The sequence below is a fragment of the Pyrgilauda ruficollis genome, unplaced genomic scaffold (assembly GCF_017590135.1).
Source record: "Pyrgilauda ruficollis isolate IOZ18807 unplaced genomic scaffold, ASM1759013v1 scaffold58, whole genome shotgun sequence".
NCBI lineage: Eukaryota > Metazoa > Chordata > Aves > Passeriformes > Passeridae > Pyrgilauda > Pyrgilauda ruficollis.
Window position 1 is genome coordinate 1284983 of NW_024527488.1, and position 20531 is coordinate 1305513.

Here is a 20531-nt window from a genome sequence, read left to right on the forward strand (position 1 = left end):
TTTTCTTGTGCAGGTTCATGCTTTTGATTAAACTGTTGGTTATTTTGTCGTGATGGTGGTATTGTTTTTGAGTTGTGTTTTTTTTACTTCCTTGATGTGCTGTAACTTTTGCTGTGACATTTTCATTGCAGGCCCTGCTGAGGCCGGGGCGAATAGACAGAATTATCTACGTGCCACTGCCAGATGCAGCCACTCGCAAGGAAATCTTCAGGCTTCATTTCCAGTCCATGCCAGTCAGCAATGAAGTCTGCCTGGCCGAGCTCGTGGAGCGCACGCAGAAGTACTCGGGAGCGGAGGTAAAACTTCCTGGAGTCAGTGCACAAATGGTGTTTAAAGTTGAACTCAAATGTCACTTGAGCTTTCTTGGAGTGCTGGTGGGAATTATGAAAGGGAATATTTCAGATATTCCTGTGTTTTTGCAGTCTGGGACTTTTTTACTTCAAGGTCCCCATCAGAGGAGTGATGCCAGGGGAAGGGTCTTTTTTGGGTTGAGCCTTCATACAGTTGCAGGCAGCCTCATTAAGGATGTGCTGCCAGGATTGGAGGGAGGTGGAGGCAAGCTCTTCCAGACTTCCCAGACAGTTTCCCCACATCTCTGGGAATCTTGTGACTGAGAGCCTCAGGAGGAGAGAGGAGAGATGGAGGTAAGAAATGCAGGAGAATTTGAAAGGAGTCTCTTTGAAGTTTGTATTTTCCTATTCTATATAATCAAGACTTCACAGCAGCACTTATTGTTATAGCTCATTGCTATTACTTAGCTTCTGACAGTGATGTCAGACAATTATTTCCTGTCCTGGGCAGAAGGAGAAACTTTCTCAGGTGTTGCTGCCTGGCAGTTATAAGAAGGATCAGTACATTAGTGGTCACCATTCTGCTCCCTGAATGTTATTCATGTCAGTGTCTCGTGAAAGGATGTTTCGCTCTTTCCTCATTTTAATTAATTGAGAGTAATTATATTAATTCAAAAATTCAAAGAATGTTAATAAGGTTGCCAAGTTGAGCTCTTGAAAGGTATGAAATACCAGAATTTCCACCTTGCTGTAGCCAGCCCTAGTGTCTCCATTATCACACCATCTAATTACATGGCCACCTTCTGCTTTTTCCATAGCAGAGTGGAAAATGTGGTGTGCTTGCCTTGGCTCCCCATCTCTCTGTGTGCTGTTTACAAAGGCAGGAAAATAAGCTAAACTTTTGTCTTGGGTGACTGTGGAGGATTTGTGTGATTGCTTGAAGGCCCTTCTCAAAGGATTGGTGGTGCTCCCAGGCTAGGCTTTTCCTCATTTAACTGTCACTTAGATGCTGGTGGGCTGGAAAATGCTGTGCTGCCTACTCATAACTTCTGGCTGGTGTGGGCACTGCTGTGTGTGCTGTGGGGTCATTTTGGGAAGCTGTGTCACAGTAGACACCAAAGCCAAACCCACGAGAGTTTTCCTCCTCCACAGCACAGGGCAGACTGCGCTCTGGGAATGAATGAATGAGTGAATGAGTGAATGAATGATTGGACACCATGTAGTGAGCCGAGCTGGTTTATATAGCATATCGTTCTACCCAGAATGTGGGCTCTCACAATGAAAAAAAAGGCAACAATAAAAAGAATTTCATGCTTGAATGTTGGTCTGGAAGATTGTCACAGCTCTACTGCTTCCACGTTTTGGAGCAGTGACCTGTAACAGTGTTATGTTTATATTTCGGGGACAGTGACGCAACTTGGGAAAATTTATCTACCTCTGGCTGAGTTACAAGCCTCCAAAAACATAAATATAAACATCTCCTCTGTTGCATATGGCAACTGTTGCCTTACCAGGCAACAACTGCAGTGCTTGTATTTTAGAAATTCCAAGCATATGGGGATTTCCTTTGGATCTGGATCAGCTGAAGAGCTAGTAGTGAATTCCAGTGCCTGGTTGATAATGAGTCACAAATGTCTTGGTGCTGGCTTTGTGCAGAACCAAAAATAAGTTAATGGGTCATTGAGTGCAGCTACAGGCTGGTTTCAGGGAAAAAAAAATCTGCCTGTTTCCAATGTGGTATTTCTCATGAATTTTGTTCTTTTGCATCTTGTGAAGTATTGTAATAACTGGGATGTAAAGAGTAAATACAGAAAAAGCCTCAGTCAGGGTTCCTTGGAAGAATATATAAAGTCTTGATAGTTGGCACACACAGCGGCCAGTTTCATTAAAGCCTTTTCTTCCCAGTGTCTCCAGCTTCCCAGCTTTACAAATAGTTTCCGCTGCTGAATGGCAAGTTCCCATTCCACTGTTCTAGCCTTTGTTCAGAGAAAGAAATGGAAAATGCCTGGTTTTGTGACTAGAAGATGCTGTATGAATAGGGAGCTGCGTGTAAAGATGCGTTGAATCATCCTGACATGAGCTGAATAAACAGCCAGGAAAGTGGATAGTTCAGTGTGCGTCTGGCTTCCAACTTGGCCCCTTTTCAGATCAGATACTTGTGTATTTTTGCCTGTCATCGCTTATGACCAGTTATCTCTGTTCACCTGCTGGATGTACGTTTCTCTTAATGACTACCTTTAAAGATACATCAAGATAGCAAAATGGGGTGATTACTTCCCACTGTTTCATGTGAGGGAAGGTGGAAGATAATTTATGAGGGTGAATTACAGTTTCCTTCTCTTGTGTGTCAGTGAAGTTTAATAAGAAAAAAGACATTAGATGAGCAATGTCTGTACGGTTAACTTTTAGGCTGAAGAAATCCACAGCTTTCTGGAAATACTTGAATTTGAGTGCAATCTTCATTTCCAGACCTTTCTGAAGTAGTGCTCAGCAGCACTACTTGGGCTCCTCTTCAGGGATACTGCATTTTATTTTGGGCCAAATTGCAGGAGGTCCAACTTTTATAAAACTGATAATTTTTTAATGGTTTTACATAATTAGAATATCTGCACTGTGAGCTTGTTCACAGTTTGATCACAGCTTTTCCTAGAGCATTTTCACTGTTGTACTTCATGCTGAGAAGTTTTATCTGTTTCATTTCCCACTGAAGTAGGGATGATTAGATCTGACCACAGAAGTATTTGAAAGCAATGTTTTAAAGTACAAGCAAATGAGACCCAAAGAGCTCACACTGCTTGTTTTCATGGTGCTGCCACAGCCAGCTATCCTTAGGAAAGATGCGCTTTCCACAAACTTAGGTGCTCCATTTTTCAGTTTGGGGTTAGACAAGCAAGGGATAAAGCGAGTGTTTCCCCACTGGAGAAATATTTTGTTTCAGAAAGTAGGTGATAAAAAGGAAAACAAACTCAGCAGATTGAGAGATGTTCTTTTACTGTCTGAGCCGCAGTCAGATGAAGTTTTTGTTACAATTTAAAAGGCAGAGAGGGAGGTTTTAGGCAGAAACTGAAATCAAGTGTTGAGTTGTTTTGAGTTTAAAGTTGGTTGGAAGTAATAAAAAATTAAATAATCTGGGTATGATGACAATATTCCTCAGATGAGTGTGCTTATAAAAGTAAGATAATGGGGACTGACTGCTTTTAAACTGGTGGAAAGCAGGTCATGGTGAAAGCCAAGGCTGGCATGGTTTCTATAGTATTATCAGTTTCCATGCTTACAGGACACAAGAGCAGAGTGGGAATCTTGGAACCTGTAAATCTTTCACTGGTTCTGAATCGAAGTGGAACAGTTAATGTAAAAAATATCTTTCTCACTTTGCAATAACTCTCAATGGGAGCCCAGAAAATGAAAGGGAAGAAAAGCAAGCTGATGAAGGTTTGCTCTGGCTCAAATAAGAGCAGATGTGATGCCAAAAAGATCTGTGCAGCAGCAAAGTAGCTGAAATCAACTCAAGTCTTTGACTCCTAAAATATGTAGTCCAAAACATGCTTGTTCTTGTTTACCAGATATTGACATATTTGAACTAGCAACTTTAATTAAAAACACCCAAACCTCTCCAAAATCCTCTGTTTCATACAGAGGAAGATACTAAGTATAAAAGGAATGAGGATGTGTTCCACCATATGTTCACAGGAGGGTAAAAGACCCTTTTAAGAGACTGGGGAAGATTTGTCTGTTTAGTAAAGAGCATCTACAGTAAAGGAGAGAGAGGGTTTAGATAGAGGGGAAGAAATGGACATTCAAAAGATAAGGATGTGTTATCTTCTTTGCATCTAGCTGTACATGAAGGAAAAGATCTTCCAGATTTAAGGAAAAGGCTTTCTGCTTAACATTTTTTAAGGGCAGTGGATTCAATCCTATATAGTAGCCTGAAGTATTACAGTGAAATGTGATTTTCAAGGTGAGGAATGCCATCAAATTGAAATGTAGCAAGATTAAGGCCTCAGATGAACCACTCATGTTTCTCTTGGACTGGTGCAGAGGATCTGTTAATTTATATCACTCATTGAAAAGTGAACATTTTTGTGTGGGTGGATGAGGAAAAGTCTCAGCCTTCATCCAATATAGCATGGGATCACCTCCTTCCTACACACATTTATCAGTGCTAAGGTGTCTGGAAGGTGAGGAAATACCTGGCATTGGGAATGTTTTCCAAATGTTAGTGTTTGGGATAAAGGAGATGAGTCACTGGAAAGGAAATAAGTAACTACACAGGACTTCCCATGGGATTTTGTCTGCTGCTGGTCTCGCAGGAGGCTCCTACGTGCGGAATGTGCTTGGGCACACTGGGAGTGAGGGCAGTGTGAGCACCTGGGGTTGTCTGGGAATGGTATTGGCGTGGCAGTGCTGAAAGCAGGACTTGGGGGCTTTACTCTGCCTCTTCCTGCTCTTTTCAGTCACTTCAGAAAGATCTGGTTCCTGCTGCCCATTTTTCAGAGGTGTTGCCCAGAGTGGGTGGATTTTCATCACGTTGTGTCTCAGCTGAGGCCTGATAAAGTGCTGTGTGCTCTGACCTAGTGAGGGTGTAGAGCATGGCTGGCAGTCGGCTGGCAGTCAGCACATTTTGGGGGTACATAAGGTTTGGTGTAGAGGGGAGTATTGGCACTGAAATGTATGCATGGCAAGCTCTTCTGGGAAAGAACATTTTCTCCTTCAGTGAGATAATGATTTGCTAATAGTTTAATCAAGCAGGGGAGATTTAATGCATCTGGCTGAGGGGACATTAGTGTTTCCGATAAGGTCAGACACATTAACAGCTCAGGAGGACACAGTCGAAACTGCTTCCTAAGGAACTCAAAGAACAGCGATCCTCACAGGAACTTGGGGAAAAAAGCCAGGTGGAATTTGAACGAGCCCCAGCCAGTGCTGAGGTATGAAATTTTGCTTGCTTCTCAAACCTGGCTTCTTTTTATCCCCCCATAAAGCCCAAAGAGCTGATATTTTGATTCTTTAAATGCCAAAACAGTTCAGATGCAGGAACTTTACAGCTGATTTCAACACATTTTTCTTCATTAATGACTTTAAAGGTATCGTCCACCCAGGTTCTGTAAGTGAGCACTCTTGTGTTTGCTTTTGCAGGGTTGTTTTGTGTTGCTGTGCTGTTTGCCTCCTTTCCCTGTCTTCTCCTTTTTATTTTCCCACAACCTCACCCACGGCAGAGTAACCAGGAGCTCCCAGTTGCTGAGGGTGGCAGAGGGGTGCGTGCTGCCAGCGCAGCAGGGCACTGCTGAGCTGCAACTGTCACACAGGCTTATAAAAGAGGGACCTAGGCCCAGCTTCTGTCAGCCAGCTTTACTTGCCCTCTGCTCTTGCCTCTGGCTTTGCTGCTTTATTGTCCTGGGCTTGGCTGCAATTCCCAGCAATGGAAAAACATGTTGCTCTTTAAAAGCAGATGGGAATTCATTCCTGAAGGAAAAAATATGTCTCTTTAGCCTACTGCTATTGTTTTCTTTGAGTTTTATTTTTTGCCTGTGAGTTATTTCTAGCAACTTCTAATTTAATTTTTTTCAATCAGACAGCGGGGATTGTTCTTCAGCATTTTAAAGCACACTCTCTCAGTGTAGCAATGATCACAAGTGTGGGGGTATGTAAAGTTCAGAGTGAAAATTGCATTTGCAGTGATCAGAAAGGAATCGAAAGTGTTGGCTTATTTCTGCCTTTAAAACTACTTTCATTGGTGTAATACAAATGCTTATATCATGTCAGAGCTGAAGAATTGGCTTTTATGTTAAAAAAAAAAGGAAAATAAAAGATAAAAAGTGTTTTTCCTCACACTGACCTGTTTTTCTGATTTAAACCTGTAGTGCTGGCAATTGATCTCGTAAGTTATGATGTGTCACAGGGTATGTGGTTAGGAGTGAACTTGCTGCTTGGAGTTTGTCTCAACTCTAGTCCTAAAGTATAAGACAAGGCATACAAATTGGACAAAGTCACCAAAAAATTATTGCAGTTCAGAGAAAACTTATTCCTGGTCCTCTGCTCTTATATGACAAGTTCAGGGCCACATCCTCTCAACATACACAAGTTGCTGTAAATCCTGAGTATGTCTTAGTACAGTAGTAAAAGGTATGTCTGAAATTTTCTTGTTTCATTGATTTGTATCCACTTTTTTAATAAACTGGGGTGGGTGGGGAAAGTAAATAAAGTAAGTAAATTCTTACATATTCATTGCCATTTCTCATGCCCTTAAGATTAGCAAGTGTCTGACTTGCTTAAGTGCCTGTTATGAATAATTTTAATAGTATGCAATGTCTGACTGTCTGTCCTCAGTGTTCAGTTTCTCTTTCTCTACATGTATATTCATTTTTCCCTTGGATATGCTGTGTTAAGAGGAGGGCCACCAAGTTGATTAGAGGGATGGAGCATCTTTCCTATGAGGAACAGCTGAGGGAATTGGAATTGTTCAGCCTGGAGAAAAGAAAGCTTTCAGATTACCTAATTGTGGCCTTCCAGTACTTGAAGGGACCATGCAAGAAGGGAGAAGAATTGTTTGCAGGGCTTGTAGTGACAGGACAAGGGGGACTGGCTTCAAACTGAAAGCAAATAAGTTTAGATTAGATTATTATGAATAAATTGTTCCTTCTGAGTGTAGTGAGGCCCTGGCACAGCTTGCCCAAGGAAGCTTGGCTGCCCCATCCCTGGAAGTGTCCAAGGCCAGGCTGGTGGAGCTCTGAGCAACCTGGGATAGTGGAAAGTGTCCCTGCCAGTGACAGGGGAATTGGAAAGAGGTGATATTTAGGATCTCTTTCAGCCCAGGCCGTTACATGATTCTGTGATTTCGAGGAGGTAGCACCAAGGCACGATGTCCAGCATCAGCTTGGCCAGGAGAGCTGCAGAAAGTTTCCCCAGTTCTGCAGTGAAATTACCTTCCAACATTCATAAAATCAGCCCTCCAAAACCATGGGTTGTACTTGGTCAGTGAGATCTGAAATGGTTCTGATTGTGATCTTAATTAGCACTAGGGATATTTAGATGTAGTACCTGAAGGCTAATTCAGGATGTTTATACCAGATGAAAGCATCCAGAGGAACACCTTGTGCTGACCTACGTGTGTTTCTGGGACTGTGCCAGTTCAATTGCTGTCATGGTAGAAGAAATGTTAATGAATGGCAGCGGAATAATAGGGCCCAGGTGTAAAAGCCTGTTAATCTACCTGGCTATTGTTGCTGTGAATGAAGAACATGTTATTTTAATGGCAACACTGACTGTTTACACTTCACTGAACTGCAAAGATTGGAGAGCTGGGGCTGTGTGTGTGAATTAAAACGTTTGAACATATATTGGTATCTTTGTGTGCAGGGAAAATAGGATGTTTGCTTTTGGCAGTCATCTGCAAAAAGTCATTGTTTCTGTTGCAAAAATTTGGAACCTAATAATGAATAATAATATCTAATAAAATCAAATCACAATAGGCTGTGAATTTCTTGAACAATAAATGTACCTAATTTCAAGCTTAAATGCTCTCACTATTAAAACTACCATTGTGTAGTACATGCACCAACTATTCACCTTCCATTACTTTCTCCCATGATGGAAATTTCACTTGTGTAAAGTGAATTTTGAGTTTATTTTCTGGGGGGTGATCATTATTGATAAAACATTTGGAATTGCGAGAGTTTTTTGGTTTCTTCCTTAACTTTTTGACTGTGATTTGCTTTGATACTTCCTGTCCCTAAAAATGTATATAAGGCACAGGCTTATGCGCTTGTCATCCCATAAAGTTATTTGGGTTCGAAAATGCACTCTACTATATTCCTTCCAAGGAGGTTTTTGTTATGTGTAATTTTTTTAATATAAGTGAGATTTTTGGCGGATAGAATAGTTGAAATGTCTGCTTTTGTTTCACTTTCTTTTTTCATCCACAAACTTTAGCAATGGCATTGTTGGAGCTGGTGGCTTTTTGGTGAGATTAAACTTCTTAGTGTTAATTCTGAAACCATTTGAGAAGTTGTTGGTAATTAAGATAGTCACTGATGCTGAATGTGGGAACAGGGAATCTTGCAGCCAAACCTACATTGTCAAACAGGGCAGTTTCAATTCTTGCCATGTAACTTCTGTTTTCCAGAGCCCTGCTGGAAAGCTGATGGGCACAAGCACTGCTGTAGCTCAGATTTTTGCGTAGCAGAAGTTGGAAGTTTTTATTTCCAAGTTATCTTTTATGGTTACCCTCACATACATATGGAAAAGCTTTGGATTCCCTTTGGCAAAAGGATTAAAAGGTTATTGGCCGATGGAAGCAGCACAATAACAACTCTGCAGCAAATTATTAGCTATGTTTGAAGCAATTCCGTGGTCTGTTTTACTTTTTAATTAAACTTTTTTCAAACTATCACCTAGTTCTCAGCTTAGGCTTTTTGTTTCCTGTCTTTGAGTAATGAAAATGTCAAGGATAGCTGGGTAGGAAAAAAGCCTTTCAGGTCCTAGTCTTCTGTAATTTGTCCATGGCATTACATGTATAGAAGGGAGCCATCGGATCTGGCCTGACCACTTGCAGTGGGAGAAAACAGAGCAAACCCCAAGATGACTGCAAGTGCTAATTGGTCTTGACATCCCCATTGTCAGGGAAGGAGAACCAAGAGCATTTTGTCCAGTTTAAAAGAGCTGCTTTGGGTTTTGTTTGATGGTTTATTTTCTTATTTTGGGAAGCTGGGGATGGGAGTTATTTTCTGAAAGTAATTGGTGTCTTACAGATGTAGTGTTTGTTACTTCATTTCCTAGCAAACAAAGTGAATTTGTGATAAAATTAGAAAATTACTATTGCGTTAACATTGCACAGTGAAACACACTGTTGGAGGGAAAGGAGGGGGAGAGCAGCAATTTGTCCTCTGTTTTGTCCACTTGCCCACTTTTCACTGGGACAAACCAACTCTATCTTTTTCCAGAACTGCTCCCAGTGAACTCTCATTGGATGATAAACCAATGAAGAGGGGTTAAAAAAAATTTTACCCAGCTCATAGCTCAGACTCTGTGTGCTTGTATTTGTGAGTCTGTATAAGGAGATCTTTTTCTGCTAAGTCTCTTAAGCAGCTGATTTCCCTTGCTGCACATCGATTTTGTTGTTCAGCCAGGGATGAGGGACCAAAGAGCAGGAGCCAGTAGGCTGGGTTGTTGGGGGGTTTTCTCATAGGCAAGAACAGGGGCTTGAGTGTTCATCATTGCCACAGGCAAGCAGAAAACACCTACCCAAATCCAAAAGCCATGTGCCACTTGTATTTCTGGTTACCTGTGCAAGTGGTGGTCATGGCTGTGTATCTGGAGAGAGGGGCTTTAGGGAGTCCTCTTGCCAGGGAGGGTGAAGTATGGCTGGAGAGTTCATCACAAGCTCCTCATTTCATGGGATCTTGCCATTTCTGTGGTCATTTCTGGGTATTTCTCTGTCGTATAAACCAAGGGACAGTGAACCAAACTGTGCTCCTTTGTTAGCATAACAGAATTTGCAAGGCAAGAAAATTAGTACAGTAGTTTTCTGTAAAAAGGAGAGAGCAAAACTTTTCTTGATTTTGACTTTTCTAGTTTAAGGCCTGAGGACTTCTAAAGAAGTGTTGCTGGCAGTCTCGTTTTAATATTCAAATAGCAAGAGCTCATCATAATGAGATGTCAGCTCTCAGAAGTGGAATAGGGAATATAGTCAAAATGTTAAAAACTGAAAACTTCCGCTCATTTCTAACATTTGTTGCTACTAAATTTGCAAAAGCATTTGTGAAGTAAGCTGAAAACCTGGGGTTTGGGTGGATTTTAGGAGATTTTTTTGCAAATGGTTATATGTATAAAGACCTTTCTCCTCTTGTTTGTGATTTTCTTCACAAGAAAATAAATGTCATTAACTTACCCATACAAAAAAGATTCTGTTTTTCCTCTTTGTTATGTACTATCCTTGCATCCATGAGATTTAAAAAAAATTTTTGTTTATTTATTAAAATAATCTATAGCTTTTCTTCATTAAACCGTGTTTATTGGTAACAATATTTGTAGAGGAGCAGGAAAAAAATTAAAAAGAAGTTTGAAATTAATTTGTCTTCTGTCAGTGCTTGGAAGTTGAAATAAGAAAGGGAACTGGAGCACTGAGACAGTATCTTACCCTAGGCTAGTTGTTTACCATTAAAGAGGGAGCTTGCATGCGGGAGGGAGTGTTATGTTTTGGACTTACTTCCTTGTAACTCATAAATCTTGGCTGTATAAACGTTCAGTCATTAATTAAGGCTTTCAAATTAATCTGTTTCCTGACTGGACTTGGCTGGTTTTGCATAGAGCAGTGCTGTTGCCCAATCTCCCAGTTTCGGAGTGCTCTCAAATGTGTGGTATGGGAGGATGGTGTTTATTGTGGAGAGTTAATGAGCAGCACCAAAGGAGGGAGGGGGAGCCCCTGGGTTACCAACATGTGCAGGAAATAGGGTGCTGTATCAAAATGGTTTTGTGCACTTTAATTGCTTCCCTTACTTCAAACAATAGCAAAGGTAGCTATTTTATATTGATAAATGTCAGGCCCGGGCAGAATTATTTTTCATTCCTTTCATTATTCTTACATAGTGTTCTGATTTTGCAGTTCAGCCAGTTTACTCAGGATGATGTATAAATACAGCCAAAACGTATCTTTTGTGTGATGGAAAAAGATTTCAACTTTTGTTAGAGACTTTTTAAAAATTAATTGGTAGTATTATCACTCAGATGCTGCTCATCTGAGATTTGTGCCCTACTTGTTTTACCCTTTCTTTACAAATGTGTAAATGTGAATATGTGTATATATATGTGTATCTCCTTTCTTACTTATGCAGCCATGGAGAAGCTTTTATCTTTTATACTTAATATTCAGGAAATATTAAATGTATGATAATGTATTTTCAAAAATTCATCCTGGAGATGTACTACTTTTTGTAGGCATTTCAAACCAAAGTATTTTCATTACCTGGGTACTAGATGTGAATTAAAGCAGTCAGCTTCTTTCAATTCTGCATGTGCAAAGCATTTCATAAATAACTTGTAAGGTTTAGAATGGGCATCTGGAAGAAGAGGGTGGTGAGGCCCTGGCACAGGTTGCCCAGAGAAGTTGTGGATGCCCCATCTCTGGAAGTGTTCAAGGCAAGATTGGATTGGGCTCTGAGCAACCTGGTCTGGTAAAAAGTGTCCCTGCCCATGACAGGGGCATTAGGACAAGACAATCTTTAAGATCCCTTCATAAATGATTTTTCCATATCCAAGAAAACCTCTTGCATTTTAATGGCATCAAAGTGAAGGTGTGTTTTCAGCGTCACTTAGTCCCAAGTTAAGCCATTCTAAATATTTCCAGTTGTTTTTAGTATTGCTTTTTACAGATTGCTGATGAGAGGCATGTGTTTGTGAGGAGCAGTGGCCAGAGGATTCCCTCTCCTTTTAATCAGCACTTGAAAAACCCAAGTGTGTCCTCAATGCTAATGTCAGAATATGAAAGAGCAGCCTCACCTTTAGGAAAAAATCTGCCAATCTTATATGTTTTTGGAGCAGGAAAAGAGATTATTGTCAAAATTTTTTCATTAGCAGCTTCATCTCTGGAAGTTTGCCACAGAGACACAGCATCAAAGATGTGCAGGCAACGAGTGACCCACTGAATTGGGCAGGTGGTGGAAATCCAGATGGGCTTGTTGTGCTGGGTGAAAGTACCATATGTTCGTGATAGGAACACTTGCTAAATATAAAACATAGCATTAGGAAACTGTGGTAATAAATCTTTCTTCTTCCAGTGTACATTTGACTGGAGACAGTCCTGGACTTGCTGGGAGATAGATAGGATGGATTGTTGGATTGTCTTGTTGGTTTCTTCTTTCTTATGGATTTGATAAATCACTTGACACATCGTATTTGGTAATAAGGAAAATGTATTTCAAAGCCTGAAATGATGCCTGAGTGACATTTATAATTTGAAATCTGTTGTTACATAAGACTTTACATTCAGTGTTGTGTTCAGTGGTGTCTGAGGGGCAGAACAAATGACAATTCACCTTACTACTTGCCATATACGAAGTAGGACTGTTTTTTCTGTGCGCAGATTCAAAATGAGGACCTATACTCAAAATACCTGTAGGGCTTTTTTACAGATGGTGTGTTTTGTGGCTACCCATTTGTTCTGGGACCTGTTTCCTGAGGGGTGTTCCCAGGAGGTTGCATCAAGCCACTTGGGAATGGCTGGTGCTGGTTTTGGTGGCATTCTGAACCTGTACTGTACAGCAGAAGTCATTCAGCCTATTAAAAAAGGGCTTAAAGCGAACTAAATAAAGTAAATAAAGGGGTCAGTTAACGTGGTGGTGGGACCCATGACCAGCGATAACTCCATGGACCACAGGAGCTGCTCTGCTCCTCTGACAGCCCTGGAGCTCTCCAGGCTTTCCCAGCAGAGCCAGTGCAGAGACCTGTGCAGTATTCCCTTGTGATCATTGCTCCTGCTATGGTTTCCCAAGGTGAACAAAACAATGATCCTGGTGTTGAAATGATAAACCAAGTCCAGTCCTAGCCCAGTCAGGATCTGCATGGAACAGGTTGTTCCCTGTGAGTTGGAACAACGCTGATAACATTTAGCAGGAATAGCAAATACACATTAATATTTGCATTATGATAACAGGAAGAGTCTATTTTGAGGTTTGTAGTTGGTACTAATAATTCATCCTTGGGTTTGAGATGATTCTTGAAAGAAACTTTCTGTTTCCTACAGGAACAGTCTTTCTTGTATGTCTGTCATTTTTCAAACAGAGAGCTTTTAGTCACTTTATTTTTACCAATTGAAATCCAGCAGTTTTATTGTACTAGTATTTAGCCTGCCAGGACTTTTTAGCATCAGACTTTTTTCCTTTGAAAATAGTGAGGGGCTTTTTGCTGTTTGTTTCTTCTTAATTCATATGCAACATTTAATGAAAGCTTAATTAATCCCAGCATGCAGGGAGAGGGAAAGGAAACAGTGCTCAGCAATTGAGAATATATTTAGCAACATTTATACAGAAGTGATTGTATTACCTAAAAATCCCTTTTTCTTTATTTTGGATGAGTTTGGGGGCTAGGAAAGGAGGGCAGGCACAGGCTTGGTAAAAAGAAGTCGAGGGGGGGAAAAATGCTTCCAGGGATCTGGAAAAGAGAAATATAATGAGCTGTCTCTGTGTAGAGCTGAAGCAGGTCTTGCTCTTAAAAGTCCTTGAGTCAGAGTTTAGACTTCAGTTTTAGGAGGTTTACAAAGGTTGCAAAAGCTGTGGAAGTAGAATTCTATTCTCAAGGTGTGAACATAGAAGCAGGCTGATCCTGGATGGGAAGGCCAGTTCTTGTTACTGTTTTTTATTGAAATATTTTGTTACTTCTGCTGCAAATTAACATTGGTTTGAACATTTTCTCTCGTAAGTATTGTTAAGTCTTCCTCATTAAAAAAACATTTCCTCAGTAATAATAGGTTCCATATGTAGATGTACTGTGTATGTAAAGTGATACATATTAATATAGCAATTGCTCATGAAAATGTGTTTTTTTGCTTTTCCACCGTGTAATGACCCTTCCCGCTCCTGCCCCCAAACAAGCAGAACAACAAGAGGGCCCTTTGAACGGAAATGTGCAGTTTTAAACCGTTTTCCAGATCCGATGTTTCCCGAGCTGGAGTGGAGCTGGCGCAGGAGGCCGGCGGAGATGGATCGCTGGCTGTTCCAGGAACAGCCTGACTGCAAAGCAGGGTCAGTACCGGGGCTGGCGGTGCCTGACAGCGAGTGCTCGGCTTTCCCGGGAAAGCTGCTCCCCAGGTGCTTCACCAGGGCCCTCCTCCTGCAGGACCCTTCTCTGACAGCAGAGGCTCACTCAGGTGCTTACAGCTGAGCCCTGGCTTAGTGCTTTGCTGAACGCCAACATTGCAGTGAGATGGAAACACTTTACAGGCTCTGCATTTAATCTCAAAAACCTGTGGGTAAAGCATTCCTTAAAAAGCAGGAAAACAAACCCCCTTTTCATTTTCAGAGGTTACAACGGTATCCCAATATCTGTCTGTAGAAACAACACCCAACCTCCATTTCATAAAATCATAGAGCTCTAAAAATCCAAGTTACCTTGTGAAATCGCTATTTTTTTAAATCTTTATGCATTTAACAATAGGAATATTTCCATGTGTTGTGGTTAAGTGTTGGAACATGATGCAATAAGTCAGTTTGGCTGAGGAGATGTTCTCCAAGTATCCTGCAGCAGATGAGCTTGCCAGCTTCCGCAGGGAGAGGAGGTGGGCGGGGGGAGAGCTACAAGCATTCTTTGCTCCTGCCAGTTGTGAGTTAAAAGACTATTAGAACCATTTCCCAAAGCAAAAAAGACACAGCAAATTTTTCTTCAACCCACAGGTTGATTGGAAATGAAAAAAAAAATTACATTTTGAATAAGCTGAAGTGGTACACAACATAGCTGTCTCATTACTTACTTGGGGAAAATGTAGATATTAATTTTACTTCTATAAATTTTCCTTTAAACTTCCTTCTGATAAAAAAATTATTCAGAAACACTAAATTCAATAATTTCTTTAGTTCTGTATCATTGACTTTTTAATTAGAAACAGAATTCAGAATGTTTCACCTTGAAAAGATTTTAAATATTTCAATTCAAAACGACTTTCAAGATTTCCTTTCAATTTTGTTGCTAAATAGAATGGGTGAGGTTGAATTTGACCCTTTGTTTATTTGGCTTTGGATTAAATAATATATTCTGCTCGGGAAGTATTCTACAGTCTATTCAGCAGAATAGAATGCTTCTGCAATTCTGCTTTTGGATTAACTTAAAATTAGAGGGAGTTGGTTTTATGAAACAGAGAATAAAAAAAAGAGAATTTTTTTCACGTTTTGATAGATACACTTCAGCATCAACATCTATTTTCATCTCTTTTGCTCAAAGCAAATTTATAATTCTTTTGCTAAGAAAACTGAGCAGCCCGGACTGATAATTTGCTGGCTGCACTTTTACATGGACCCAGGTGTTCATGTTCGTCTGTTTATATTGATTCCACAGTTGAAAGATAAGACTTTCTGTCTCAGGTGGCAATGGTAAAGTTGTAGGCAATAGATTTGAGAAAGAGGAATATTTAGTTGATCTGTATCTCAGAACGTATTCTGTTTTGAAAATGTATTTAAATGATTGTGTGATTATACATAGTTGTGGGCGACTAATCTAGTCTGTTGCTGCAGGTCATGGGAATAGTCATAAAAAGTATTTATTGTGAATGTGAACCCGGATGCGTGCTTTCCCGACATGTTTTCCATATGGTCTGTAAGTAAACAGTAAATCAGATAGAGAAGAGCTGAGGAAAGAGAGGAAGTGGGTATGTGGGGATTCTGCAGCATTAAAACTCTGCATGGTTTGAAGCCCTAGCTTGTTTTGTCTCTGAAGGAAAAAAAAAAAAAGAGCAAGTCTAAACAGAACAAAGATGCTCTGCAGACCTAGGAACCCATGGAGATTCAGGCACTGACAAAAAACCACAACATTTTTTATCAGAAAAGCCTCGGTGGAAGTGCAGTCAACTGGCCACCTCTAGAAATGATTTGCTATTTGCCCACCTACACTAACTGCTGTGGCAGAGCCTGGCATGCCTCTGCAGACTGCAGCCTGCACATTCTTTTCCTGAAACCAAACTAGTTTTAGGGGATTGCTATTTCCATTTTGACAACTCACCATTCATGTCAGACTGTCCCTGTCAGACATGTGTTTCTCCCTTGGTCCTCTCTGCTTGCTTTGGGAAATCCAAACAGGGGAGGCAGGGATGTGTCAGATGGTCTCAGCGGGTATAGATGAGGGTCTGAGCTGTAAGCACTGCAAAAATGCCTTTTTTTATTGCAGCTGAAGAGCACACAAGAAGTCCTGAGTTGCAAATTCTGTACCCTGGATGTGTGAATGGGAGGGTAGGAGTTCTGCCTGGCAGGAGAAAATGTGTTTTCACACTGCCATTTCAATATGCATGAAAAGTTTCAATCTCTACTCATATATTTGCTCTGTGTTTATCTGTTTTACCTGACTTACCTTTAAAGCCATCCCAAGTCTCTGAAGTCTATGTTGCTTCTCCATACTTGAAAGCCTAAGCAGGCTTTCTTTTAGCCACCATGGCAATTTCTCTGTCACTGAAAGGGGCCATTTCATAGCTCTGGTCTCTCAGACTGGGAAATTTTCTCTTGGATACAGCTCACACAGGCTTTCCATGCCCTGCAATCCCTGTGATTTTCCTGATTTTTGTCTTCTTTCACAGACTAAAGAAAGTACAAGTTTTCTGTGGAAATGATTGGGAGATTAGAGAGAAGTTGGCTCCAATCCAAAGGGTGGTGAGATATATTAGCACAGTTTGTAAGATAAAGCCAAATCTCTATTCTCTGTTACCTTGTGAGACTCCAGCCTAGGGCTAAATGCAGCCACAGACTTATGCTCTTGTACTTCTGAGGGCATGTCAGTGTGAGGAAGTTATCCTGGAATGAGATAGGGTGTGAATGTAAATGCAGTAGCTGTTCCAGCGTAACGTCCTGTGGAGACAAGGCCTTGGTGAAGTGACTAAAAGCAGTAGAATGACTCCAGTGGCAGCTGAGGATGCTGAGCCCCCACTGCATTCCCCCCTCAGCTGCCAGCCCTGCAGGCAGAGGATGGGCTGGACACCATCTCCCAGGCCTTTTTTTTTTTTTTTCCAGTAGGAATGCAAAATCTAACCATCTTTGCAATGGCTGCTTTTCCTGTCATTGTAGAAAACATGATTTATTGCTCATGTCATCAACTGTCAGAATGAGGTGATGGCCAATAGCATTTACCACAGGAGTCTTGTGAGCACAAAACATAGTTTAACACCTGCTGTCATGGGCAGTATTTTAGCTCTGCCTTCTCTTACTGTTTTTTGTCATTCCTACAGATTATCACTCTGGCTTTGATTGTCTCTGTGAGTATCTAGGGTTTCTTAGTGTACGTTTGTAGTGCTGGAGAGATTGGTGTGTGCACACACTCTTCCTGTGGTAGTCTGGGAGTTAAAACTCAGCTTTTTTAATGCTTGAGAGGTTGCTACACGCCAGTTTTTAGGCCTGTGCAGTGTGTTTCAGTTGTTACCTATCCTTTATGGTCTGCTGGAAATTAGTGTTTATTTTTAAAGTGCCTTTTCCCAGATTAAATAGACCATTAATTAGTGCGTGAGAGGAGCAGGGTGCATTATTCCACTGCAGCTTTCCATCGTGTCGAGAGCTCATTAGCAGATGTAGAGATCATAAACAAACACACATGGCTGCTGCATGTAAATCTTCTGCAGGAGAAATTACTGCTGATCCCTCCTGATTACATCACTTTGTCTTCCAGCTCATTAATACACTTTTGACCATGGAGACTATTAAGGTGCTAATAACTCACAAAGCAACATACAGGAAAGTATTACCTTTCCATATTTGTTAAACATATTTCCATCTGGAATTCCTGTCCATGGTCTAGACTACTTTTTTTTTTTTTTTTTTTTTTTTTCTAATTTTGAAAGAGTAGTTGTGGAGTCAAAAATTTTCCTTCGTAATTAGTGTTTGCTTCCACAATCTGTAGCAGGATATACAAATAGTCTTCCCAAAGCCACATGAAGATGATGATACAGAAATTAATCTGAAATTATTAGGCCCAAGTCTTTGCTGGCACAATACCCAGGGGAGTTATGCCAGCAGGTAAATTGGCCTAAGGATGAATAAACTTAATGAAATCTGGGAATCACTAATTTAGGACTTGATCCTGCCTGTTACCAAGGATTTAGATCCCACTGCAGTAACTCCCATGGCAGTCCCTGCTGTGCCAGGCACTGCAGTGGCTGCTGTAACCCCTCCACTGCTGATGGTCCATGAGGTTTGGGACATGAATGAGCACCTATCAGCAGAGCTTGCTAGATGGTGGCAAATGAAATTCATGACAGAGCTAAGACTGTAATCCTACATTCAGTCCCTCTCAGGGATTGTCAGATGGCTGACTCCTGTTACGAGTGACTTTTGCCTAACTCTGCTGGGATCCTTGGCAGGTAATGTTTCACATAGTCTGGTGGAAAAGACCATGTTTCATACTCCTCTCCCACGTTTCTTATCCCTTTCCCAAACTCTCCAAGAGCACCAGCCACACGCTGCCTGAGCTGCTGACCACAGCAAAATGACCTGGCAGGGATGAGTAGCCTTGTGCCAGAGTTTCTTCCTATTTTCCTTTTACTGGAGACACCAATATATAAACAATAGGTAGAAATATAAAGCAACAAAGGAATGTGACACACTTCATTAATCACAACTTCTTTCTGTGACCAGAACATGAATTTTAGCATTTGTAATTTGACTGAATCCTGCATTAAAATCCATCTCTACTTCTGACAGTGGATGTTACTGAGTCCAAAGTTTTGCAGAGCCACTAAGTACCATCACCTTAAAGGCAAAAAAGGTCTTGTTTGTTCATGCTACTTGTCCTGCTCAATGACTTATAGCTTCCATTTAGCTTCCAATTATTAAAAGCAGATAAGGGGTTTGGAACATATTTTAGCATGTGCTTTACTTCAGTGGTGTTTGCTGACGTCAGAGGAACCCAAAACAGATGCCTGTGTGCTTTCAGGGATGCTTTCTTGAAGCAAGGGGAGAGGAAAAGAGAGAAGCCTCTCCTTCCCTTCTTGGCTCTCTTCTTTTCATGTGTGAGTAACATACTGTGCGCCTGGTTTTGTTTAAATCCAAGGGTGGCAAACAACCACACTCTGTGAAAACTTCCTACTTCTTCCCATCCTTCTTTATGGTTTGTTTTTTTTTCTTCTTGCTATTGATATTTGGGAACCTGTGGAGACAAAGTGATGTGAAACTTGGAGGTCTGACAGAGGAATTTATTCTGGCAGTGTTTGTGTGAAGCCCTGTGGTGCCATGAAATCCCCCTCAGTTCCACTGCTTGCTTTGGTTTTTCAAACACAGCCGAAGCTGGGCTGGTGCTTCATTTGCAGGGGGTCTGTCAGAAGACAGGGAGATGGATGGGACAGTCTCCCAACTCACAGGTTGGTTGAATTGCCTCTTTTAAGGTAATAACATTCCTGAAGCGTGTTCTAATATTTTACAGCTTTTTGTGAAAGACATGGATACTTGTTGCTAAATTACAAGTCTGTGAACCCAGTAAACCTGTTGGTTCTTCTGAATCAAGGGTGCTTGATGTTCAGATGAATTTGTATCGCATTAAATGGCAGTTGCACTCATCGTGTGCTTCAACTCTACAATAAAAGAGCATGTATATAGACTCTTCTTTTTAAAAGGAAAATAAATGTATAGGGACTTTGTTTGTGGTTTTATGTTGTGGGGTTTTTTTAAACAGTGAAGCATTCCCTGACAGGTTTACAGCAGCTAAGCAAGATGTGTGTTGAATTCACATTCACATGTAAGTGTTACGTGGCTGTCCCTGCTTTACCAGCTGCTCAGTTTGTGTGGTGACAGACCAAACAACGGCTAAGTGACAGCGCTGAAAACAATTTTGCAGGTTTCTCAAGAAAGTGTAAAGATGAGACTTCTCCACCATCTGAGCTTAAGTGCCATGTGCATCACATCTGAAATATTCTGTTCTTTGTAAAGATGAGGAGAGGAATATTTTGGAAATACGAGTGTACATAGTTGGGGCACTGACAGCTGCATGTTCCATTTTTTCTCTCCGCCAAAGTTTGGTTTATGTGGATAGGGTTAAGCTGACCCTAACCGTGAACTCTAGTGCTGATCAGAGATTTTTGCACACTCTTGTGTGCAAAAATGACAGCGTGAACTCATGTTGAAGCAGTATAGACTTGATTAGGATCTTCTTTTAATCGAGAAATCATATTACAAAGTACATCTTCCACAATAGTTCTAAGAAATGCCTCGTGGCAATTAAAGCAATTGCTTGCTCAGTAAACAATTCCAGGAAGAAATCTAGCACATTTTACTGATCTTTTTCCCCCCTCCTAGATGCATATACTGTGTTAAAGAGAAGGATCAGCAGTCCATCAATAGTACATAATTCGGAAGTCCCTTGGTGGTTGATTTAATAATCTAAGTAGCGTGTACTAGCTAAAGGAGAACTGGGAAGTAGTGTGCACACTCACTGCAAGGTTGTCAGGCAGTACTTAGTTATAAATCTTGCAAAACTGAAAAAAATTCACCCTGATAAGATTACCAAAACATGACAAATGGCAGCCATAAATAGATTTTTGACTTCCTGCTCATCTCTTCTTTCTCCTGCCCT

The 20531-nt window shown here is 40.9% G+C and overlaps 1 protein-coding gene across 1 annotated transcript in view; it reads left to right on the top strand.

The window, feature by feature from the left end:
• The window catches only part of SPATA5 (spermatogenesis associated 5), a 161612-nt gene that overhangs the window by 128456 nt on the left and 12625 nt on the right, over positions 1–20531 (top strand). The window contains 1 exon segment of the mRNA XM_041482277.1: positions 132–296. Coding sequence (XP_041338211.1) covers positions 132–296 — 165 coding nt within the window.